The 22,215-nt window shown below is 46.0% G+C and overlaps 2 protein-coding genes across 4 annotated transcripts in view; one reads left to right on the top strand and one right to left on the bottom strand.

The window, feature by feature from the left end:
• The window catches only part of PLA2G7 (phospholipase A2 group VII), a 37,381-nt gene that overhangs the window by 5,340 nt on the left and 9,826 nt on the right, over positions 1–22,215 (bottom strand). The window contains exons 2-7 of one of the 3 annotated variants that reach the window (XM_045010389.1): positions 10,730–10,869; positions 7,712–7,830; positions 4,469–4,619; positions 3,681–3,774; positions 2,711–2,779; positions 46–193 (exon numbers count right to left, since the gene is read on the bottom strand). In XM_045010389.1, the coding sequence (XP_044866324.1) occupies positions 46–193; positions 2,711–2,779; positions 3,681–3,774; positions 4,469–4,619; positions 7,712–7,830; positions 10,730–10,820 (672 nt within the window). In that variant the 5' untranslated portion in view covers positions 10,821–10,869. Of the gene's footprint in view, positions 1–45; positions 194–2,710; positions 2,780–3,680; positions 3,775–4,468; positions 4,620–7,711; positions 7,831–8,516; positions 8,554–10,729; positions 10,870–22,215 lie in introns of those variants that run through there. The other 2 variants (XM_045010390.1, XM_045010388.1) reach the window with 2 other exon arrangements.
• Positions 16,321–17,744, top strand: IMP3 (IMP U3 small nucleolar ribonucleoprotein 3). The gene has a single exon (XM_045010391.1). The coding sequence runs from the start codon at positions 16,465–16,467 to the stop codon at positions 17,020–17,022; it is 558 nt and encodes a 185-aa protein (XP_044866326.1). The 5' UTR covers positions 16,321–16,464; the 3' UTR covers positions 17,023–17,744.

The following is a 22,215-nucleotide window of genomic DNA, read 5'->3' on the forward strand; positions in this document are numbered from 1 at the left end:
ATTGCATCTTCGTCATTTGTTAGATCAGCATTCCACAACAAATACCTGTTGGTGGCGTAGAGGGAATTCCTGTTCACCTCGTTTTAGTTTTCTGTAGTAGATCCATTCCTCGTTCGGATTTTCTGTAGCCTCTTCTTGTGCTTCACAAACAGGATTCTCCTTATGGTAATAAGTCGCAGAAGAGGATTTATCTCTATAATACAGAAAAAAAAGTTACTTCTGAAGGCTAGTTCACACTCATGCCAACAGCGCTCAACCCACATGGACTTCAGGGGTGAAATCATGTCTCCATTGAAGTTAATGGGACTGGTGCCATTGATTTCAATGGGGCTAGGATTTCACCCCCTATCAAGAAAGACTGGCTCCTGGCACCAAGAAACTAACTAGAGCAGCAATATCATTGAATGTATATAATAAAGTCTAAATGAAAAGAAAACAGACCTTGTTTTGCCAGAGTCTAATATTAAACAGCCACAAATAGTGCATTTAAAAAAAATTACGTAGACAACTGACAGCGACCCTAGTCAAAGAATTCAAGTAACTTGCTCTTTCTTTAGATCAGGGGTCTCCAAACTACGGGCCGGATTCGGACCGGGGCTTCCATTTGTCCGGCCCTCCACCCAATAGGGGAGAAGCGAACAGCTGAGTAGGCGGCACGGGGAGGGGCCGCTGGCAGCAGCTCGCATGGGTTAGTGGGGGAGGGTAGCTCAGCTGAGCTGTGCAGAGGGGTGAGTTCCTCTGGGAGCCAGTGTCCTCCCAAAAGGGGAGCCAACTTAGGGGAGAGTCGTTGCTGCAGCCAAGCAGGTACAGGGACAAGCAAACAGGCTGTCTGCAGCTGAGTAGGCACGCCGAACTGGCCGGGGAAGGGCGTTGCCGGCAGCAGCTCATGGGGAGGGGGGTAAGCTCAGCTGAGCTGTGTGGAGGGGTGAGTGCCCCCGGGAGCCAGTGTCCCCCCAAAAGGGGAGCCAACTTAGGGGAGAGTTGCTGCTGCAGCCGAGCAGGCACGGACCCCTGCCTTAGAGTAAAAATACAAGCCAGATGCTTAATTACATCTCCAATAAATGGAGTAAAGAAGATGGAAATTAACAATTTTATAATGGTTACATTTTAACTACAGCACTAATAGAACCAAACAGTATTTGTATGATACAAATGTGTGAGTTTTTAGAAATAAAATAAAAAAAGTGAAATGATTTTTACTGTATTGACAAATATTTTGTGTGATTTCACAGTACCTGCATTGATTGACTTTTATACCTGATTTAGAATTGAATGCAACACTGACACAGTAGAGTAGTGTTGTTTTTTAATGATTTTGCATCCATTTAATTTCTTCACAGTCGCTTCGGCCCGCGAAGGCCCTTCAAAAATCTAATATGTGTAGGGATATTAAAGAAGGTTTATATTAAACATGGTTTATATGAAAAATGATGTATTGATTTATTGTTAATTGATACTTTATAACTTAAGGTTTATGTTAGAAGTAAATTTGTGATTCCCAACATTTAGCCTCTAACCTGCAAGCCACCAGCTGTGTCTGTGTAAAGCCTGCTCAAAGAGATACTTGGTATAAAACTTGTTAAGCTCAAAGAAATACTTTGTATAAAACTTGCTAAACATTAATTAACTCTAAGTAAGCCAAAACAGTAGCTGTTATAGTGTATAGATAGAGACCCCCACCCTCTGTAAGTTTTCATCTCACGTTATCTTTGCTTGTTAAAAGACAGGGAGTCTCACATAAATTGGTAACACCCCAAAAGGTAAAGAGACAGTGAACTAAATGTGATTAAGATAGAGAATGTATGTGAATGAATGGTTAGGGAGTCACCAGCCTGAAGAATTCAGTGTCGGCTGAAGAAGGTGTCAAGTGGGATCAACCAGATGACCCCCCCCCGAAGGGCAAACTGGAATCCACCCACCACACCTCAAAGGAAGGAAAAACAAAACATCTAATAACATGGAGCCAGCCACCTGCTGATTGATTTAGCAACAGCAAAATGAAGCAACTCCTATGAACTAACATAGGGAAAAATCCCTATAAAACTGGACTCTAAAGACTGAGGACTTTGAGTCTATGGTTCTGCTGCCAGCCTCCAGGAGCATCAGATGCATCTGACACAGACTCGGCTCCATCCTCATGACCAAGATACCTGGCCAGTAACTTGGCATGAGCAACATCTAGGCTAGAAACTATAACATCTATACATATACAGAACCTGAATATGTGTGTGTGTGTAAGGAATAAGTAGTAATAGAAATAAGTAGGAAAACATTGTCTTTTGGTTTGTTATGGTATTTACAATAAATGTGGCATCTTTGCCTTATCCCTCTTAATAAGATCCTGCTGGTTTTTATTATATTGGTATAACATATGGCCCTCGTCTCATAAAGTTTGGAGACCCCTGGTTTAGATTGAGAGTTGAATAATGGGAATTACTTGGGTTTTGGAGAAAATTAATACTATTTTAGTCTTTTAAAATAAATCTAAGTTATACTGTAGAATAAACACTATGTTCTGTTTGCGTCTTTTAGACTCAAGACATTGCTGAGAAAAATAATCTCCCTCAGTCAAATTTAAGTGTTTATATCAAATTTAAGAAGGTCTCAGGTTTTGCACACAGCACCTTGCAAGATCAAATTATAAGCATAAGACTTTGTGAAGTAACTGTTCGCCTCTTCTAAGCCAAAAAAGCAGATGTACTATACAAACCTGTGCTCCACAGCAGCAACTATAAAACCCTGAGATGCCATCTCAATGCAGATAGCAGAATATATAGTCCTGAAATCAAAAAAATAGACTGCTTAAATACACAATGTCAATACCTTGCTCCTGAAATAACATATAGGCCGTATTTGTACTACACCCAATTTAATATTTTACGTTGTCGATCAATGCCTCCTTTCCTTCTCAAGTTACTGCTGGACTGATTTTTATGTGGAAGTCTGTAAAACATGTTCAAAGTCCCACATAAATAATAATAATTACTAACAACAACTAGCTCTTATATGGTGCTTTCATGCATAGAACTCAAAGTGCTTGCGAAAGGATGTCACTATCATTATCCTCATTTTTAGATGGAGAAACTGAGGCACAGGGCAGGGAAGTGATTGCCTAAGGTCACCCAGCAGGCCAGTGGCTCAGCCAGGAATCCCTCTGAGGTCTCCTGAGTCCCAGTCCAGTGCTCCGCCCACTAAGCATTACAGCCTCTCTATCTTTATATCAACACCCATTTTGAAGAGGATTTTTTGAGGAAGAGAAACTAATGATTATATATAATAATATCATCTGCATAATACTTGACATCTTCAAAGTGCTTTACAAACATTAAATCATTGATTCTCTCAACACTCCTAAGAAACAAGTGTTTTCAAATAGGGAAACATATAAGTAAACCAAAATTGGAGCAGGCCCTCAGTTTTTAGAAACTGGCATTGATTTCCGTGGAGATATACTACTTTACACCAGCTGAGGATCTGGCCCATTGGTTTTAAAACCAGTGTTAGCTAATGCTGTGATGGATCCAACACAACTTTACCGAAATAGTATTCAAAACCATTCTCAAGAACTGTCAATTTCCTGGGCTAAATTCCTCCCTGGCATAACTCCACTGATAGCAGTGGAATTGCATTGGAGAGTCACTTGTCCCCATGTGGTCTGAGGCCACAAACTGCAGCATTACCGGAAAGCTCCAAGTCCATGGGAAAAAATAATGAGGGGGTATTTCTCTCCAGGCTTGAAAGCAGCATTCCATTTTGCAGGACATGTCACGGAGCCTAGATAAGACAGGATATCTGCAGTTAGTGTGGCTTCTCATGTAACCACTTCTTCGAGAGATGTTCGGATACCCTCCCTTATCTTGAGTAGCTGCTTTATTCCTCAGATTGACCCACTGATTTCAATTAGATTATTTGAGTGAGATACACAAGGCAGGTAAGCGTAAAGGCCTTAGTTCATATTCTGCACTATAAAGCCTGATCCTACAAACATTTATTACCAGGCAAAGGGTGAAATTCCCCCCATGCGCAAAGCCAGCATAAGGCCTCTGTCCCACTTGTATTCTGTAGGGGAAGACTTTCAAGGGCACAAAGGCCGTTAGGCAGCCAACTCCCACCGACTTTCAATCAGAGCTGGGCACTTAGCCTCCCCTTTGTGCCTTCAAAAAGCTTCCCTATAGGAGTTAAGTGGTGGCCCTTTGCTCAAGGGTGAATTTACCCATAGGGCTTACTACTGGGAATATTCCCAGACACCCAGGACAGTGGTATTTGGGCACATGGTGCAGTGAAGCATACAGTCACAGTCACCTGAATGTTACTGCCCCATAGAAAAGGAGGAGAAACAGGTCTACAAAGGAAATTCCCTTGAGCTCCTGCAGTATTAACACATTCCTCACGTACAGGTGCCATAACTAAAGTGACCATAGCACACAGTGTCTCACCAGTAAGGCAATTAGAAATAAACTCATCTTACCAACATAGTGCTGAAAAAATGTCTCTCCTAACATCCGGTATATGTTGAGGAAGTCGGAAAGTCCACGGTAATATTCCTTCCTGGGGATCCACTTGGTTTCTTCACTACTTGTGCCATTTTGTGAAGGATAATACAGACGAAAGAAGCTTCCCTGTGATTGAATCAGAAAAAGAAATAGATTTTCTCACTGAAGCTGCTAAAAAATAAAAATAATTTTACCAAAGAATTTAACATGTTAAAATGATACCACAAGGTGTAAGAGAGAGTCCAACGAGAAAATTAACAATAACGGCTCAGGTTTGATTGCCACCAAATGTCACTTTATTTTTCATACCTGGGAACCAAACAAACATGATCTCTGGCATCCAGCTAGAGTTAGATAACATTCCCTCGCAGGCTAAGCTACCATTAAAGCATTATTTCAAAATGTACAGTGCAAACTCTCTATTAACTTTAGAGCATTTGCTGCCTCCATTCTCTTATTTCTCCTTTTTTCCCAATTATCTTCCTATTTTCTGTTTCCTCGTGCATCTTATTTCTTCAGACTTGTTCAGAGCCTGCATTTCCCTCAGACTTGTTTCAGGCAATGTGTTCCAGCAGACAAAGCACAGACTGTGAGTCAGGAGATCTGACCTTTATACACAGTTTAGGCACTGACTTGCTGTGTGCCCATTACTCCTCCGTGCCTCAGTTTCTCTGTCTAAACTGAGGACAGTGATACTTACCCTCTTTGTAAAGCACTTTGATAGCTATAGATGAAAGCTGCGTAAATACAAAATACTCCCATTAATAATTTTCTATAGTGTTTCTTCTTTGTTAAATATTTCAGATTATTTTTCCCACCAAACTAGTCTCTTTCAAGCTGTTTTCATATCTGCTGTGGTCTCTGTTCCCCTATGCATTTTTTTTAGTAGTATTTTCTCTCTCCCAAACTCTTACTACTGTTCTCTCCCCACTCTCAATTTCCTTTCTTTTGGGTCCTTTCTCTTCTCCAACTGGACACCCCTGCTCTTCTTGTGAGCCATGAAAGCCATTGGGTATGTTTTTTTAATAGAATGTTTCTTCTGCAAGGACCACGGGGTGGGACTATGTACAAGTAATTTAATGTAATAAAGAAGGTGTCCGTCAGATAAAAAGTATGTACAGTTTATATTCTTGCTCTTTAGGACAAAAGTGACTTTGGAGCACACTATTCAAAAGCTCTCTCTGATTATATTGTGTTTCAGTGAATTAATTGTCGGAGCGCATGCAGAATGTCCTAAACAATAGGGCAAGATGGCTGTTAAGAACAATACTTATTTTAAACTGGACTTTTAAAAACAGTTTCAGGTTGCTTGAATATTAAGTTTATTAAGAATATTACCCAACACACATGAAGAGCTTATCTGATGAATCTTCTCTCCATTTACACATCACACTGTAATGAATGATCATTTTTGACAAAGGCTTATTTAGGAACAGATTGCAAAACCCTGACAGTGATGAGGAGTTACTCACCTGATTAGTCCTTATCGCATTACTCAGGTGAATAACTGGATACCAGTGTGAGTAAAGTTCATAATCTAGACTTTAGAGAATGTTAATAATCCAGATTATTTACCTACTACAGACATGAAAGCTAATTTGAAGCAGTTAAACTCTACCATGCCAATCGTTATGTAATGTAGGCACAGAATAAATCCTTATAAAATTCACAGACCAAAATATCCAAATGATCCCTACTCACCACGATCACAACAGGCAAATTCCACCATAAAAGCTTTGCTTGGAGTTTAAAAATGCAATGCATGCTACAGGAAATACCAACAACAAAGGGCAAGAGTGTTTTAGTAGAAAAATTGTGAGGTTACTGTATCTGAAAATGCAAATCAGCATGGAATAGGCTAAATGGGCTGCAGGCCCATTAACTGCTTATAACTTTATCTGCATTCTTTGGAACTTGAGAGATGTAATTGCTTCATTCTGTTATGGTTCTACACCAATTCTGAAGACTGTAACCTTTCTTTTTAAATAGGTACAAATTCCATAATTGTTACTTTTTAACACACAGCAGAAATGGTATATATCAGGGGTCAGCAACCTTTCAGAAGTGGTGTGCCGAGTCTTCATTTATTCATTCTAATTTAAGGTTTCACGTGCCAGTAATACATTTTAATGTTTTAGAAGGTCTCTTTCTATAAGTCTATAATATATAACTAAATTATTGTTGTATGTAAAGTAAATAAGGTTTTTAAAATGTCTAAGAAACTTCATTTAAAATTAAATTAAAATGCAGAGTCCCCCGGACCGGTGGCCAGGACCCAGGCAGTGTGAGTGCCACTGAAAATCAGCTTGCGTGCTGCCTTTGGCACGCGTGCCATAGGTTGCCTACCCCTGCTATATATCATCCCTCATTTGCCCTGCTAGGGGGAGTTTTCTGATGGGGATAGCTGAAGTCATGGGAGACCTTGGTGGTGGGACTCCATTGGAGCTAAGTTGCCAGGACGGATGGGGGCAGGTGCCAGGAACCCAGAGGTATGGGGCTCTGTTTGACTGGTCTTACATATCTCAGGGAAAGGACCTCTGGCTCATTCCATGAGGTGGCAAACCACATTTCCCATCTTCACTGCGCCACGTGGAACAATGAGGAAGAGTTTTCCTGCCCCATTCCAAAAAATTCACTATGATGAGCTATCTGAATTCAGTGGGAGTTTGGTGTCTAAATACCTTTGAGGATCTTGGCTAAGGAGGATTGTCTTAACTAGGAAAGCAGGATCAGGCTCTTAAATTGTACTTAGAGATGGGTCCAAGCTACAAAGCCTAGATTTAGGTAAGGATTCAGTTCTGAACTTCTGCAAAGTTTTGGAGGTTAAATGATGGTGTCTATATCTGGACATTTTTGCCTGCCAATTTCAGTTTATAAAATCTATGTCCTAGTATCTGACAGAATCTGCTGATTTACAGTATATCCCTGTCATTATAGCCTTACACTTCTAGCGATACCCCTGTGCCACAATGGCCATCCTGCGTCATTACTCTTACAGAATTAATTCATATGAAACATTTTGTTCACAAAAAGTAAAATGCCTGGGGGCTTAAGCAGGCTTTGTCCTGCCCCTCTGCACAGGTGAATTTCCACCTATCAGAACCAGGGGAACTTTTCATTTAATTAATACCTAATAGTATGATGAAAGCTACAGTGTTGGACTTGTGACTTATGTCAAAATAAAGTAGGGAGTGACAGGAAGGTTGTGGCTGTCATACCTGAATCGTGTAATCAGTCATCAGGTCCGTGCAGCCAACAGAGTAAGGCCCCTTCCCCTCGGGGATTCCATAAAATTTTGTAGAGCTCCCCATTTCCTTCTGTGCATTAACAGACAAGCCTGGGGGAAAAAAACAGAAGATGAGACTCATACCTGCTGAAAAGGACATAGGATATTAAAGATTCAGGACTTTGAGATTCAGTGCTGAGCTGACAGTCAGAGTGATGAGAAACAGGCACAGGATTCATAGATTTTTAAAGCCGGAAGGGACCATTATGATCTCCTGTGTATCACAGGCCATAGAATTTCATCCAGGAGACTTTCACCTGGGCAAGCCACTGACAGCTGGGAGGGAATGATGAGGGGAGAAGACAAGAGAGCCAGGGGCAGGGGTTACCAGAGTGACATGGGGACTAGGAAGTTGGCAGAAGCCTGGGATTGCTGGGGGGATGAGTAGTGATATTTGGTCTGGAGCGATATTCAATAGGGCAGGGTTAGGAGATCCTGGAGCAGCCTGCAGAGAGGAGCTTGGTTCAGCCTCTCCCATTCTATCACTTGTTACCTTAAAGCCGCCCCACACTCTGCCTTGTCTACGTTAATCTTCTCCACCCTGCCCTGTCCCCTTTCAGCTCCTGCTTCAATCTGATCCCCATGCTTCCTCCAATCTTTCAACCCGACACCCATCCCGTCCCCAGCCTATGCCCTGAGACTGTCTCCCTCCTTCTCCAAGCTAGCTTCCCCCTTGCCTCCTCCCCCAGTCACTCCTCCTCCTCCTGACTCCTGGCTCCCTTGCCAGTGGGAACCACCTTCTCCTTCCAGGTGCTCCATGTTGGTATGCATCCTGCAGGGCAGCAGCAAGAGCAGGCGAGAGGCAGCTTGGGGGTCTGCAATTCTTTCAACATAGCTGTCCCTGGTGGCCAGGAGGAGAAACCCCAGCAGAATCCTTGCAGAGCTGCTTGATGTGTGACTTGCCAACAGGACTGGAGATCTGCATGACAGGGCTTGTGAATGTGTGCATGTCTCACGTGATACCAGACACTCTGCAGCCCAGCCCTCAGCAAAGCCCTGAGGGAGGAGAGTGGTGGTAACGCAGCCTACTCTTCCTCTAGATTAATCTTTCTACATTGCATAATAATTACTTGGCACAGCTAGAACCACTTGGTACAGTCAGTACATTTATAACTCACATTGGGATCCACTGGAAAAATTACTTTAAATGTCATCCATTACACCTCTAGGACCAGCCTATTGCTTTCCACCACTGATTTAGCACAAGTTTCATAGTCACGTAAAAATACGTGAAATATTTAAAAAAAAATACCCAGACCAATTGCCTTATTCTAATTCACAGGCAGAGTATATGTGCATACTGTAAAACCCCATGGAAATGAATGCCTGTGGTCAATAGCTGCTTTTCAAACCTCAGCATTTTGTCTGCTACTAAAAGGCTCAAAGGCTAATTGGCCTAGATTTAGGAAAATTTCCTCCTTCATATTGGAGGATTGCATGTCTCATTTGTGTGAAATTGGATGAATGAAGAGACAGCACAAAGTAAGCCTGATTTTCAAAATGGTGAAGTGCCCAGAATTTCCAGTTAAGTAGCTATGAGTGCTCAGCACTCTGAAAATCAGGCTCAGAGCTCACACATGTCTGTGACCAGTGCTCTGGAATGCTTGATAATGGCTTACCCAGCTGAGAAAATGGAACTGTATCAGTGTTTCAGATTCTGTTCAGAACTGATGGATATTTCAGGATAAGAACATAAGAATGGCCATACTGGGTCAGACCAAAGGCAGGGCCAGCTCTAGGCACCAGCGTTCCAAGCATGTGCGTGGGGCGGCACTTTTCAAGGGGGGGCACTCCAGCTCTTTGGGGCAGCACTTTTCAAGGCACTCCAGCCTTTTTGTTGTTGTTGTTGTTGTTGCTTGGGGCGGCAAAAAACCTGGAGCCAGCCCTGATCAAAAGTCCATCCAGCCCAGTATCCTGTCTACCGACAGTGGCCAATGCTAGGTGTCCCAGAGGGAGTGAACCTAACAGGTAATGATCAAGTGAGCTCTCTCCTGCCGTCCATCACCATCCTCTGACAAACAGAGGCTAGGGACACCATTCCTTACCCATCCTGGCTAATAGTAATTAATGGACTATTAATGGACTCCATTAATTTATCTAGTTCTCTTTTAAAACCTTTAAAACCTTTTCTAATGCCAGTATATCTTTTTTGAGATGAGGACACCACATCTGTATGCAGTATTCAAGATGTGGGAATACTTTGGATTTATATAAGGGCAATAAGATATTCTCTGTCTTATTCTCTATCCCTTTTTTAATGATTCCTAACATCAGGATCAAGAAAAATGTTAAATAAGGATGGGTTAATTTTTGGGTCAAGTGTGATAATAAAATAATAATACTTTGCAGTTCTATGATGACATCCATCCTAGGGTCTCAAAGTGCTTTATGAACAGAAATGAACTGAGCTTTAGACCATCCTTACTGGGCCAGATTCTCTATTGCCTTGGCCCTTGTGTAGTCATTTACATTATGTAAATAGAGATGGTGTTAAAATGCTAGCAGTCTCTTTGCATAGGTGTAGATGACTACATAAAATGTAAGGCAATAAAGAATAATCTCCATTTCACATGTGGGGAAACTGAGGCACAGAGTGGTTAAGTGACCTGTCCAAGGTTACACAAACAGTCTGTGCCAGAGATGGGACTTCAAATCAGATCTTCTATCTCCCAGTCCTGTGTTATAGCCACAAGATCATTATTCCTCATAAAATAATGTCCCATTAAATAGCCAAAGGCACTAATGGGTCCCAGTTCTGCAGCTGCCTATGGCATGAAACTTCATGCATGGAGGAGTTACTGAATGGGGTGCCTAGTGAACTGGTAGTCTGCACATAAATTAAGAGCTTTGAGGTAACACGTGCAAAATCACATTTCTCACCCTTTTTTTGTTTTTCTTTAGTCTCCTACAAATTAATGATAGCTGCACCATTGAAGGATACATTTCTTACCTGCTAATTTAATTTCTCCCAATTTCCCTATGCTAGTCCAGAGTAACCAGTAACAGAAATGGAAAAGTAAATTAAATTTTGAAGACTGCATCTTCTATTCACTGTATCTTCTATTCACGAACGTCTTTCAGCTTCATGACCTTAGTCAAAGCAAATAATTTAAAAACATATAAGCAACAAATATTCAAAAGGAATTTAGTTTTTGTTTTTGTTTTAAGGGTGGCATGTGGATTAGCAAAAGATTGAGAGCCTCGTTCAGTCTCCTTGGCCATTCAATCCTTGCTGAGTCTGCCAAGAGAGCCAATTGTGGGGGCTGTTTTTTTGTGATGTGAATTCCTGCTTCACTACAACATGGACTGAGAGCATCAGCTCTTTTCACATAGCACCCTCACGAGAGAGACATCAGATCCTAATTACATTGACTGGTCATTACAGCCCTAGGACCACATTCTGCGTTGTGCCTCACGGGAGTGCATAGAGGTTAGGTAAAGGCAACTGTATGCCCCTTTCAAGCCTCCTGGATTGTGGGATAAGTTGGGGCCCAGTCAGTCTCCAGCATAATTTAGAGCAGTCCCTGGGCAGGTTTTTACGGCAGCTTCCCAAGGCCCCCTTGGTAGGCTTGGCAGAATTCAGCTTTCATTTTTTTTTATAATTTCAACTGATAATATCAATGTTTATAAGAACATAAGAATGGCCATACTGAGTCAGACCAATGGTCCATCCAGCCCAGTATCCTGTCTTCTGACAGTGGCCAATGCCAGGTGCTTCACAGGAATGAACAGAACGGGTAATCATCAAGAGATCCACCCCCTGTTGCCCATTCCCAGCTTCTGGCAACCAGTTGCTAAGGACACCATAATAAATTCTTAAATATTTTTAAGAATATTTAATTTTCATTGATTTAAATGTTCACAGTTGTGCAAAATGATGGGTTCTATGGGTTTTTTTTAATTTTAATCTATTTAAATGTTCATAGCTGTGAGACATTAGGGATGGGGGGGGGTCCAGACAATAATTATTGAATGACAGCAGATGTTCAGATTCAAAAAGTTAGTGTTATAATCTTTAAAACACCAACAGTCAATGTCACATGTCAAAATATAAAAAGTAAATATCCTTAAATCAAACACTAATAAGTTCTCAAGCAGCATTTTTCTTACTTTGCCTATCTGTAAATTTTGGTTATTATTAATGGAAATATCTTATCTGTTTGTTTGTGTGTGATGAAATCGATGTTTACCAATAAAAATCTAATCCTTCCAAGCCCAGAACAGCTGGAGCAGAGAATACCCCAGCCACACACTTTTCCTCCCACAGCACCTCTCTTCTGGGCCCTATACCACCCCCAGCAACTCGTGTAATGACTGCTGCAAGAGGGGAAAGCCTGTTTTGCTGGCCCTTCACCTCTTTGGGAATCCCCCTGTGCTGGGGGAATCTAGCTGTTTTCTAGACGTTGTGGTCATGTCTACACTGCAACTAAAAACCCACAGCACCGAGTCTCAGAGCCCCATCAGCTGACTTGAGCTCGCATGGCTCGGGCTGCAAGGCTGAAATAGCAGCATAGACATTCAAAGTCAGGCTGGAACCTGAGCTCTGAGGGTACATCTATACGACCCGCTGGATCGGCGGGTAGCGATCGATCTATCGGGGATTAATTTATTGCGTGTAGTCTAGATGCGATAAATCAATCTTCGATCGCTCTCCCGTCGACTGCTGAACTCCAGCTCGGCGAGAGGCAGAAGCAAAGTTGACAGGGGAGCAGCGGCCATTGATCCCGCGCCACAAGGATGTGAAGTAAGTGATTCTAAGTTGATCTAAGATACGTCAACTTCAGCTACACTATTCTCATAGCTGAAGTTGCGTATCTTAGATTGATGCCCCCCCGCCCAGTGTAGACCAGGCTTGAGTTCGTCCCCCTTGCAGAATCTCAGAACCCAGGTTTCAGCCCAAGTCCAGATTTCTACACTGCAATTTTATAGCCCCGCAGCTTGAGCCCTGTGAGCCCTGAATCAGCTGGCCTGGCATAGGCACCAACTTTCCCCGGCGCTGGTGGGTGCTCGTGCCTCACTGCCCCCAGCCCTGCCCCGACTCCACCTTCTCCCCAATCCTGCCCCGCCCCCATTCCAACTCCTTCCCCAAAGTCCCCACCCCAACTCCACCTCCTCCCTGCCGTTATTGGACCCCTTCCCAAAATCCCCACTCCGGCCCCGCCTCTTCCCCGAGCACGCCACGCTCCCCCTTCTCCCCCCTCCTTCCCAACCGCACAAAACAGCTGTTCTTCTTCGAGTGATTGCTCCTATGCATTCCAGTTAGGTGTGCGCGCTAACTGGAATGGATAGGAGCAACATCTCGAAGAACAACAGTTACTACGGTGAGTAACCGTCTTTTTCACGGTGCAAGCACTGGGAGCTAGGGGGGAAAAGCGGACACGCGGCACGCTCAGGGGAGGAGGCGGAGGTGAGCTGGGTGGCGGGGGTGGGGAACACCCACCAATTTTTCCCCTTGGTTGCTCCACCCCCAGAGCACCCACAGAGTCGGCGCCTATGTGGCCTGGGCCAACTGTGGCCATGCCACAGGTCTTTTATTGCAGTGTAGGCATACCCTTAGGGTACATCTTCACCACAGTGAGTCTCAGAGCCTGGGTCAACTGACAGCGCGGTTCAAAATTGTGGTGACAATGTTCAGGCTCAGGCAGGAACCGAGGCTCTGAACCTCTGCGAGGGGGAGGAAGCCCTGGCTTCACTCCATCTACAGCTATTTTTAGTTTTGCAAGCCCCCAGTCAGTTGACCTGGGCTCTGAGACTCACTGTCACAGGGTGGGAGGGATTTCTGTGTAGATGTACACTTTTGTGTATAAGGAGTGGTGTAGAGACTGCAGAGCTGCTGAGAATCAGGGCCCTAATCTGAATTTTAACGGACTGAATCCTCATCTGCACTAGAAAATTAGTTCAGCATAACTACTCTGCTCAGGCATGTGAAAAATCCACACCCCTGAGCAGTGTAGTTAAGCCGACGTGAGTCCCCATGTTGATAGCACTAGGTCAATGGAAGAATTCTTCCATTGACCAAGATACCACCACCCAGGAAGGTGGATTACCTACGTCAACGGGAGAATCTCTCCCATCAGCGTAGGTAGTGTCTACTCTGAAGCACTACAGCGGCACAGCTGTGCCACTAGTGTTTTAAGCATAGACAAACCCTCAGACGCCCATCTGAAAAATGGGAATAATACTTCCCTAACTCACAGGGGTGTGTGAGGCTTCGTTCATTATTTCTAAAGTTGTGTAAGAGCCTTGTATGAAAAGCATGACAGAAGTGCAAAGTGAGTTCTCTTATAGACACTGAGACTCTTTAAACTGTTATACTTAAGACGCAGTAAAAAAGCTACTTCAGTCACAAAAGACATATGTACCCCTAAACATAAAAGGAAGCAGGATAGCAAAAAATAAACCAGGACACGTTGATTGCAATATTCAAATTATTTGTGCCAAACAAATATCATTCAGAAAACTGAAAGCCAACCTTAGTGAAGACACTTGTATTTTGAATCTCTTAATTTTGTTGGTTAAGACGTGTTTTTCTGTGCTTGAATTCTGTTAAATGTTTCTTGATACCATACTAGCTGAACAGTGGGTCCTGTAACTTGCTATGATCTTGCAAAACACCCTATGGCTTTGGCTACACTTGCATTTCAAAGCGCTGCCGCGGCAGCGCTTTGAAGCGCTAAGTGTAATCAAAGCACCAGCGCTGGGAGAGTTTTCTCCCAGCGCTGTCCGTACTCCACTTCCCTGTGGGGAATAACGGACAGCGCTGGGAGCGCGGCTCCCAGCGCTGGGGCTTTGACTACACTGGCGCTTTGTAGCGCCGCAATTTGCAGCGCTGCAGAGGGTGTGTTTTCACACCCTGCTGCAGCGCTGCAAATTTGTAAGTGTAGCCAAGCCCTATGTTCTTTTAACCATGTTTTCAGGGTGGTGGGAGTGCCTTTTGCCTTTAACATGCAATTGTCTACACTTGGGTGGCTACGTAAATGCTGTTCTTGAGGTTCTAAAGGGCTCTGGGGAAAGTAACCACTACTGATGTCATAAGACATTCTCTACGTAAAAGAATAAATGGACACAAATCTGACATCAGGAATCATAACATTCAAAAACCAGTGGGAGAACACTTCAACCTCTCTAACCACTCAGTGACAGACTTGAAGGTGGCAATTTTGCAACAAAAAAACTTCAAAAACAGACTCCAAAGAGAAACTGCTGAACTTGAATTAATATGCAAACTAGACACAATTAACTGTGGCCTAAACAGAGACTGGGAATGGTTGGTGTATTACACTAATTGAATCTATTTCCCTATGTTAAGTTCTCCTCACACCTTCTATGGGCCATCTTAATTATCACTTCAAAAAGTTTTTTTCCTGCTGCTGACGATAGCTCATCTCAATTGATTAGACTTTTCCTGTTGGTATGCATACTTCCACCATTTCATGTTCTCTGTATGTATAAATTTCTCCTGTCTGTGTGTTCCATTCTATGCATCCGAAGAAGTGAGCTGCAGCTCACGAAAGCTTATGCTGAAATAAATTTGTTAGTCTCTAAGGTGCCACAAGTACTCCTGTTCTTTTTGCGGATACAGACTAACACGGCTGCTACTCTGAAATAAGACATGTTAGATACTAGACCCACTGCCATGAACTTTATCCCAAAATGCAAAGTTAAGCAGAGGACGAGAGTCAGGGGTAGGCGAGGGAGAAGCCAGGCGCTTGCAGGAGGGATTCAGCCTGGAGGAGGCAGGGAGACCCCGCAAGGCGGTTCCAGCGGGCAGGCACCGCAGAGCACCAAGCTGTGCAGGAGGTAGCGGCGGCTGGCGCTGGGAGGGGAGAAGCGAGCGGGGCTGGCGGCGCTGGCGCGCGGGCTCCCGGACGGAAGGGGAGGCAGGAGAGGGCTCTGAGCCGGGCGCCCCCAGCACAGCCGGGGCTGTGACCCCTGCCCGAGCCTCGGCTCCCCGGGCTCCCCTGCGCCCCGTTCCGGCCGGGCAGCCCCAGGCCTCCCGCCCCGCCCCCGCGCGCCTGCCTCGTGCTGCCCGAGCGCAGCATGAACCCACCTCACGAGAGACCCCACCCGCCCCGCAGCCACTTGCTCCTAGTCCCTCTGTATCCCATCATGCACCACTTCCCAGTCCGCCACTTCCCCCCCCCTCCCATCAAAAATGTGACTGGCGGGCTGCCCCTCCTGCCGGCCAATGAGAGCAAAGGGCAGCGGGCGAGGCGGAACTTCCGGTTTCCACCGCCCGTGGTCGCTGTCCTACGGGCCGGCGGCAGCACGTGACAGGCAGTTCCCGTGGGCCAGCCTCGGTCCCGCCGCCTCCAGCGCCCGGCTCCCCGCGCCCGCCTCAGTCCCGCCGGCTCCAGCGCCCAGCACCGGGCCAGCCTCGGTCCCGCCAGCGCCCGGCTGCCCGCGGTCCCGGCCCAGCCTTAGTCCCGCCGGCTCCCGCGCCCGGCTCCCCGCCCGCCTCGGTCCCGCCAGCGCCCGGCTCCCCGCGCCCGGCTCGGTCCCGCCGCCTCTAGCGCCCGGCTCCGCGCCCGGCTCGGTCCCGCCGCCTCCAGCGCCCGGCACCGGGCCAGCCTCGGTCCCGCCGGCTTCAGCGCCCGGCTCCCCGCCCGCCTCGGTCCCGCCAGCGCCCGGCTCCCGCGCCCGGCTCGGTCCCGCCGGCTCCCGCGCCCGGCTGCCCGCGGCAGGATGGTGCGGAAGCTGAAGTTCCACGAGCAGAAGCTGCTGAAGCGGCTGGACCTGGTGAGCTGGGAGGCGGCCTCGGGGAACCTGGCCGAGCTGCGGGTGCTGCGGCGCTACCGCCTGCAGCGGCGGGAGGACTACACCCGCTACAACCAGCTGAGCCGGGCCGTGCGGGAGCTGGCGCGCCGCATCCGCGACCTGGGCGAGGCCCACGCCGCCTTCCGGGCCCGCTGCACCGCCGCGCTGCTGGAGAAGCTCCACGGGCTGGGGCTGGTGAGCTCCAAGCACTCGCTGGAGCAGTGCGAGCGGGTCTCGGCCAGCTCCTTCTGCCGCCGCCGCCTGCCCTGCCTGCTGCTCCGGCTCCGCATGGCCCAGAAGCTGCGCGACGCCATCACCTTCATCGAGCAGGGACACGTGCGGGTGGGGCCCGAGGTGGTGACCGACCCCGCCTGCCTGGTGACCCGGGCCATGGAGGATTTCATCACCTGGACCGACTCCTCCCGCATCCGCCAGCACGTGCTGAACTACAACCAGGAGAGGGATGACTTCGACCTGGCCTGCTAGGCTCATCCATCCCACCAGCCTGGGAGGAGACTCTGGACCCAGATATGCTGCCTCTCCATGCCGCGGAGAGTGGGGCTTGGCCTTGGCCTGCATGTGCTGCCCAGACCCAGTTATTCTGTGTACCACCTCCCCCTGCAAAGGGATTCCTGGCCCAGATGGGCCTTGTCTGATACCACTCACCGCCTCTGCAAAGGACTCTTGGCTCACTTGTGCTACCATGCCTGCTTCCGAACACCTCCCTGTGAGGGGATCCTGGCCAGGTGGGCTGAGGCCAGTAACACCCACCTCCCTGTGAAGGGACTTCTGGCCAGGTGGGCTGTAAGTCACTGTCCCCAAGCCTCTGCCTCCTCTGTAACATTGTACCCTCCTGCTGCAAAGACCATTAGCAGAACAGACAGAACGGTGGTGTTCTGTTGTCACCATCAAAGGGGTATCTAGAAGGGACTGATGAACAAATGCTCTCCTGGCCAGGAAAACAATGTAGAGGGTGACTGAAGATTTAAATGCTGTTGCTCAAACGTGATGGTGGAACAGATACAGGTTTTATACTAGAGTTTCTCTCTCAACAATAGTCACTCTCTTTCAAAAATAAATCAACAGGGATAGTTCTGTTTTCAGAATTAAACTTTGCTAGTTATGCTAACATTGTAATCTGCAGCAATACCTAAAACAGTCCTCATGACTGTCTCACATGTTTAATAAAGCTGAAATTACTTTTCTTAGAACATTCATTTGATTTCTTTAAAGCAAGAGCTGAGCTGTCTTTCCCTGTAGTCTTTTTTTTTCCCTGCCCTAGAGTAATAAAATTGAATATGTTCCTATTTCACTTTTGAACTGAAACAGGCACTTCACCAATAACTTAAACTAAACTAAATTTTAAATGGTTCATTATTAATTTGTCTGTGGATTTTCAGGCACCTGGCCTAGTTCTGTCTTCATAATGGTCACAAGTGTATTTCCTGTTGTCTTTATTGTTCATGGTTTTTCTGCATAGTTATGTTACATCTTGCAGATTTATTGTTTATGGTAGTGCTACTTATGTGCTAGGCATTTTGCCCCAAGGAGCTCAGAAAGCTAAATCTTCTGAAGGCCTTTTTTACACTGAAGAGTTTTGCTGGTGTATTTGTGTCATTTAGCAGTGTGGAGGGAAAAAATATTGGACATAACTATGCAGACAACCAAGGGCTTTTGCTGGTATAGCTTATTTTGTTTGGGGAACTGGTAGGAACTGGCCTTGTTACTAGGAAGTAGAACTATACCAGCAGATCCTTTCTAGTGTGGATAAGGTCTTAGAGTGAATAATGTGCATGCTTGTGACCTGTCTAAGGGTATGTCTACACTAGCCGCCGGATCGGCGGGCAGTGATCAATCCAGTAGGGGTTGATTTATCGCGTGTAGACTAGACACGATAAATCGACTTCTCCCCCCCCCCCCCAAGCGCTTTCCCGTTGACTCCTGTACTCCAGCTCGGCGAGAGGTGCAGTCAGAGTCGACAGGAGTGGCAGCAGTCGACTCACCGCAGTGAAGACACCACAGTAAGTCGATCTAAGTACGTTGACTTCAGCTATATTATTCACATAGATTGATTCCCCCCCCCCCCGTGTAGACCAGGCCTAAGGCACTTACATGTCCATTAATGTAGTGTCTGGGCATCTTTATCCTCACAGCACTACAGCAAGGTGGGGGAAGTACGAGCATACCCATTTTACAGAAGAGAAACTGAGGCACAGAAGGACTAAGGGTCTTTCCTAACTTCTGTCTGTTACAGAGCAGGGAATTGAACTCAGGTCACTTGCAATGTAAGTATCACACATGGATCATGGGATTAGAGTGGAATACTGGCAACATAGTGCTATCGTTGTTGAGGCACTTGAGTTGCAATTCTTCAATATTGGCATGGTTGTAAAGCTGAGTTTAGGTTTAGCTTTCTGCTGATAGGGGTTAGTGCATCAACAGATGGTGATGGGAATCCATCTGAACAAAAGTGTACTTTAAAAGCAGGTGGCAGAGTGAAAGCCACTCACACTATACCAAGTTGCAATCTAGTGAATTTCAAATAGAGTTAAAAGTATCTTCACCTTGCACTCCCTGACCATTTTTGTGGTTTATAACCTTAAATAGCTTAAAGACTAAAGGAAACCAACTATACAGAGGAAACTATAAAGTTGTCTTCAGTTGTCATGCTGTTAAATCCACAACATGAAACTGACGGGAAATATATTTTTCCTTTTATCCAACTGTAGCACAGGTAGGTGCTACTGTGTATTTTTTTTTTAATTTGGTTTTGTTTTAAAGCTGCTGTCCCTTTAATGTTAAAAGGGGAGTTATTAAAAGAGAAATACATAAAATACAATATATATTCTAGTAGTATGGATGTAACTATTTTTCTGCCAACCAGAATGTAAGTCATTCATAATTTTGAGAAAATATCTTATCTAGGATGGCACTAACACCTTTAAAACAAAACAAAAACAAAAAAAACCCTAAACAAACTGAAAAGTGCTTTGAAAATCTTAAAGCTAACCATGTTAAAAAGAGGTGAATGGGTAGTTGCCCAGGAAAACTTTGGGTCATTAATACTTTATGCCGGGGTGAACAAACTTTTTGGCCACATTGGGGTTGCAAAACTGGATGGAGTGCTGGGTAGGAAAGGCTGTGCCTCCCCAAACAGCCTGGCCCCCATCCCCTGACTGCCCCCCTCAGAACCCCCAACCCATCCAACATCCCCTGCTCCTTGTCCCCTAACTGCCCCCTCCCCCCCCAACCCCTGGGACCTCACCACCTATCCAACATCCCCTGCTCCTTGTCCCCTAACTGCCCCCTCCCCCCCCAACCCCTGGGACCTCACCACCTATCCAACCCCCTGCTCCCAGTCCCCTGACTGCCCCGACCCTATCCACACCCCTGCTCCTGGGACCCTACGCCTATCCAACACTCCCTCCCCCCCACCCCCGCAGAACCTTCGCCCATTCAACTGTCCCCTGACTGCCCACCCCACCCCCTGGGACCCTCCCACCCCTTACCATGCTGAGTAGAGCAGCATGTCTGGCTGCTGCGCTGGCTGGAGACAGACATGCTGCCACTCTGCTTGGCAGGAGCGCACAGCTCCGCCACCCAGAGCACTGCCTGCGTGGCTGTGGGAGGGGGGAGGACAGTGGGTGAGCAGCTGGGAGCTCAGGGGCTGGACAGGACAGTCTGGCCCATGGGCCGTAATTTCCCACCTCTGCTTTAGGCCATGATGGAATTTTAAACTTTTCCTTTACTGAAGCAGCTATCCTTCAGCGATACTAGTATACTGGTGGCATAGAGTTTGAGAAAAAGGAGCAAAGCATGTAAAGCAATGCATAAATAGCAAGGTTGTGATCTATTTTTTGCCTACCAAGCAGGCAAGGAGACAGTGTATGGAGTTGGACTAATGATATGCCCCCCCCCTATCTCTGTTCAGCACTAACATGCTAAAATGCTGTTAGTTTCATGGCTGTGTGCTCTCCTGATGTTATACAGTGATGTGGTGCCAGGACTCTGACAGAGAGAGGAACTCTCCTGATTTTGCTGTTTTAACCCTTTGAAAGTTACCTGCTCTCCGTATGTTACACAGGGTCTGGCTAATGAACGTCCAGGGTTTCTTGCTGCTGATGTGGGGATGTTTAGATAGGAAGGAACTGGGTCTGGTTTAATGCCTGCTCTAAGTCCCTTCTTCTCACCTGCTATCACGTCTGGGTTTTTTAGGAACCTTCCACATCCTACCCTCACTCTGTCATGCACCATCCCCTTTTGCTTCAGGTTCCCAGCTACTTCCAGGAGCCTGCTGCCAACTGGGGAGTTGATGTGCATTACTATTACAGAGCATTCACAGCACATGTAAGTGCCTCAGCCGGACTGCCAGCAGGAGAAGCAGCTCCTCAGGAAGAAGGACATTAGGGACCCTTTGACAAGGAGAAGACAGACACGGCACAAAATCCCTCAGGCCCAAGTGGTGAGGATGAACACGTGCTCATTGTCCTATGGGTTAAGGCACAGACTTAAAAATAATGAAAAAACAACCCTCCATAACCTTTTAGTAAAGATTCTAACTGGTGATTGAAGAGACGTTTGACTTTAGAAGCACTATGAGTTGACAGGTTTCAGAGTGGTAGCCGTGTTAGTCTGTATTCGCAAAAACAAGTCCTTTGGCACCTTAGAGACTAACACATTTGTTTGGGCATAAGCTTTTGTGGGCTAGAACCCACTTCATCAGATGCATGGAGTGGAAAATACAGTAGCAGGGGTGTGTGTGTGTGTGTGTGTATTCACACACAGTACGTGAAAAGATGGGAGTTGCTTTACCAAGTGGGGGATCAGTCTAATGAGACAATTCAATTAACAGTGGAATACTAAGGAAGGAAAAATCACTTTTGTAGTGGTAATGAGGGTGGCCCATTTCAAATAGTTGACAAGAAGGTGTGAGTAACAGTAGGGGGGAATTAGTATGGGAAGGCCAGTTTTTGTAATGACCATCCACTCCCACTCTTTATTCTGGCCTAACTTGATGGTGTCCAGTTTGCAAATTAATTCTATTTCTGCAGTTTCATGTTAGTCTGTTTTTGAAGGGTTTTTTTGTTGAATTGCCACTTTAAAATCTGCTATTGAGTATTCAGGGAGGTTGACGTGTTCTCCTACTGGTTTTAATTCCTGATGTCAGATTTGTGTCCATTTATTCTTTGGCGTAGAGACTGTCCGGTTTGGACAATGTACATGGCAGGGGGGCATTGCTGGCACATGATGACATATATCACATTGGTAGATGTGCAGGTGAACAAGACCCTGATGATGTGGTTAGGTCCTATGATGGTGTCCCTTGAATAGATATGTGGACAGAGTTGGCACCGGGGTTTGTAGCAGGGTTTGGTTCCTGGGTTAATGTTTTTGTTGTGTGGTGTGTAGCTGCTGGTGAGTATTTGCTTCAGATTGGGGGGCTGTCTGTAAGCAAGGACTAGCCTGTCTCCTAATGTCTGTGAGAGTGAGGGATCATCCTTCAGGATAGGCTGTGGATCCTTGATGATGAGCTAGAGGGGTTTTAGTTGGGGGCTGTAGGTGACGGCTAGTGGCGTTCTGTTACTTTCTTTGTTGGGCCTGTCCTGTAGTAGGTGACTTCTGGGTACCGTCCTGGCTCTGTCACTCTGTTTCTTAACTTCACCAGGTGGGTATCATGGT

Source organism: Mauremys mutica, chromosome 3 (genome assembly GCF_020497125.1).
Source record: "Mauremys mutica isolate MM-2020 ecotype Southern chromosome 3, ASM2049712v1, whole genome shotgun sequence".
Classification (NCBI taxonomy): domain Eukaryota; kingdom Metazoa; phylum Chordata; order Testudines; family Geoemydidae; genus Mauremys; species Mauremys mutica.

Coding starts and splice junctions, on each gene's coding strand:
- IMP3 (XM_045010391.1), top strand. CDS start 16,465: ATGGTGCGGAAGCTGAAGTTCCACGAGCAGAAGCTGCTGAAGCGGCTG.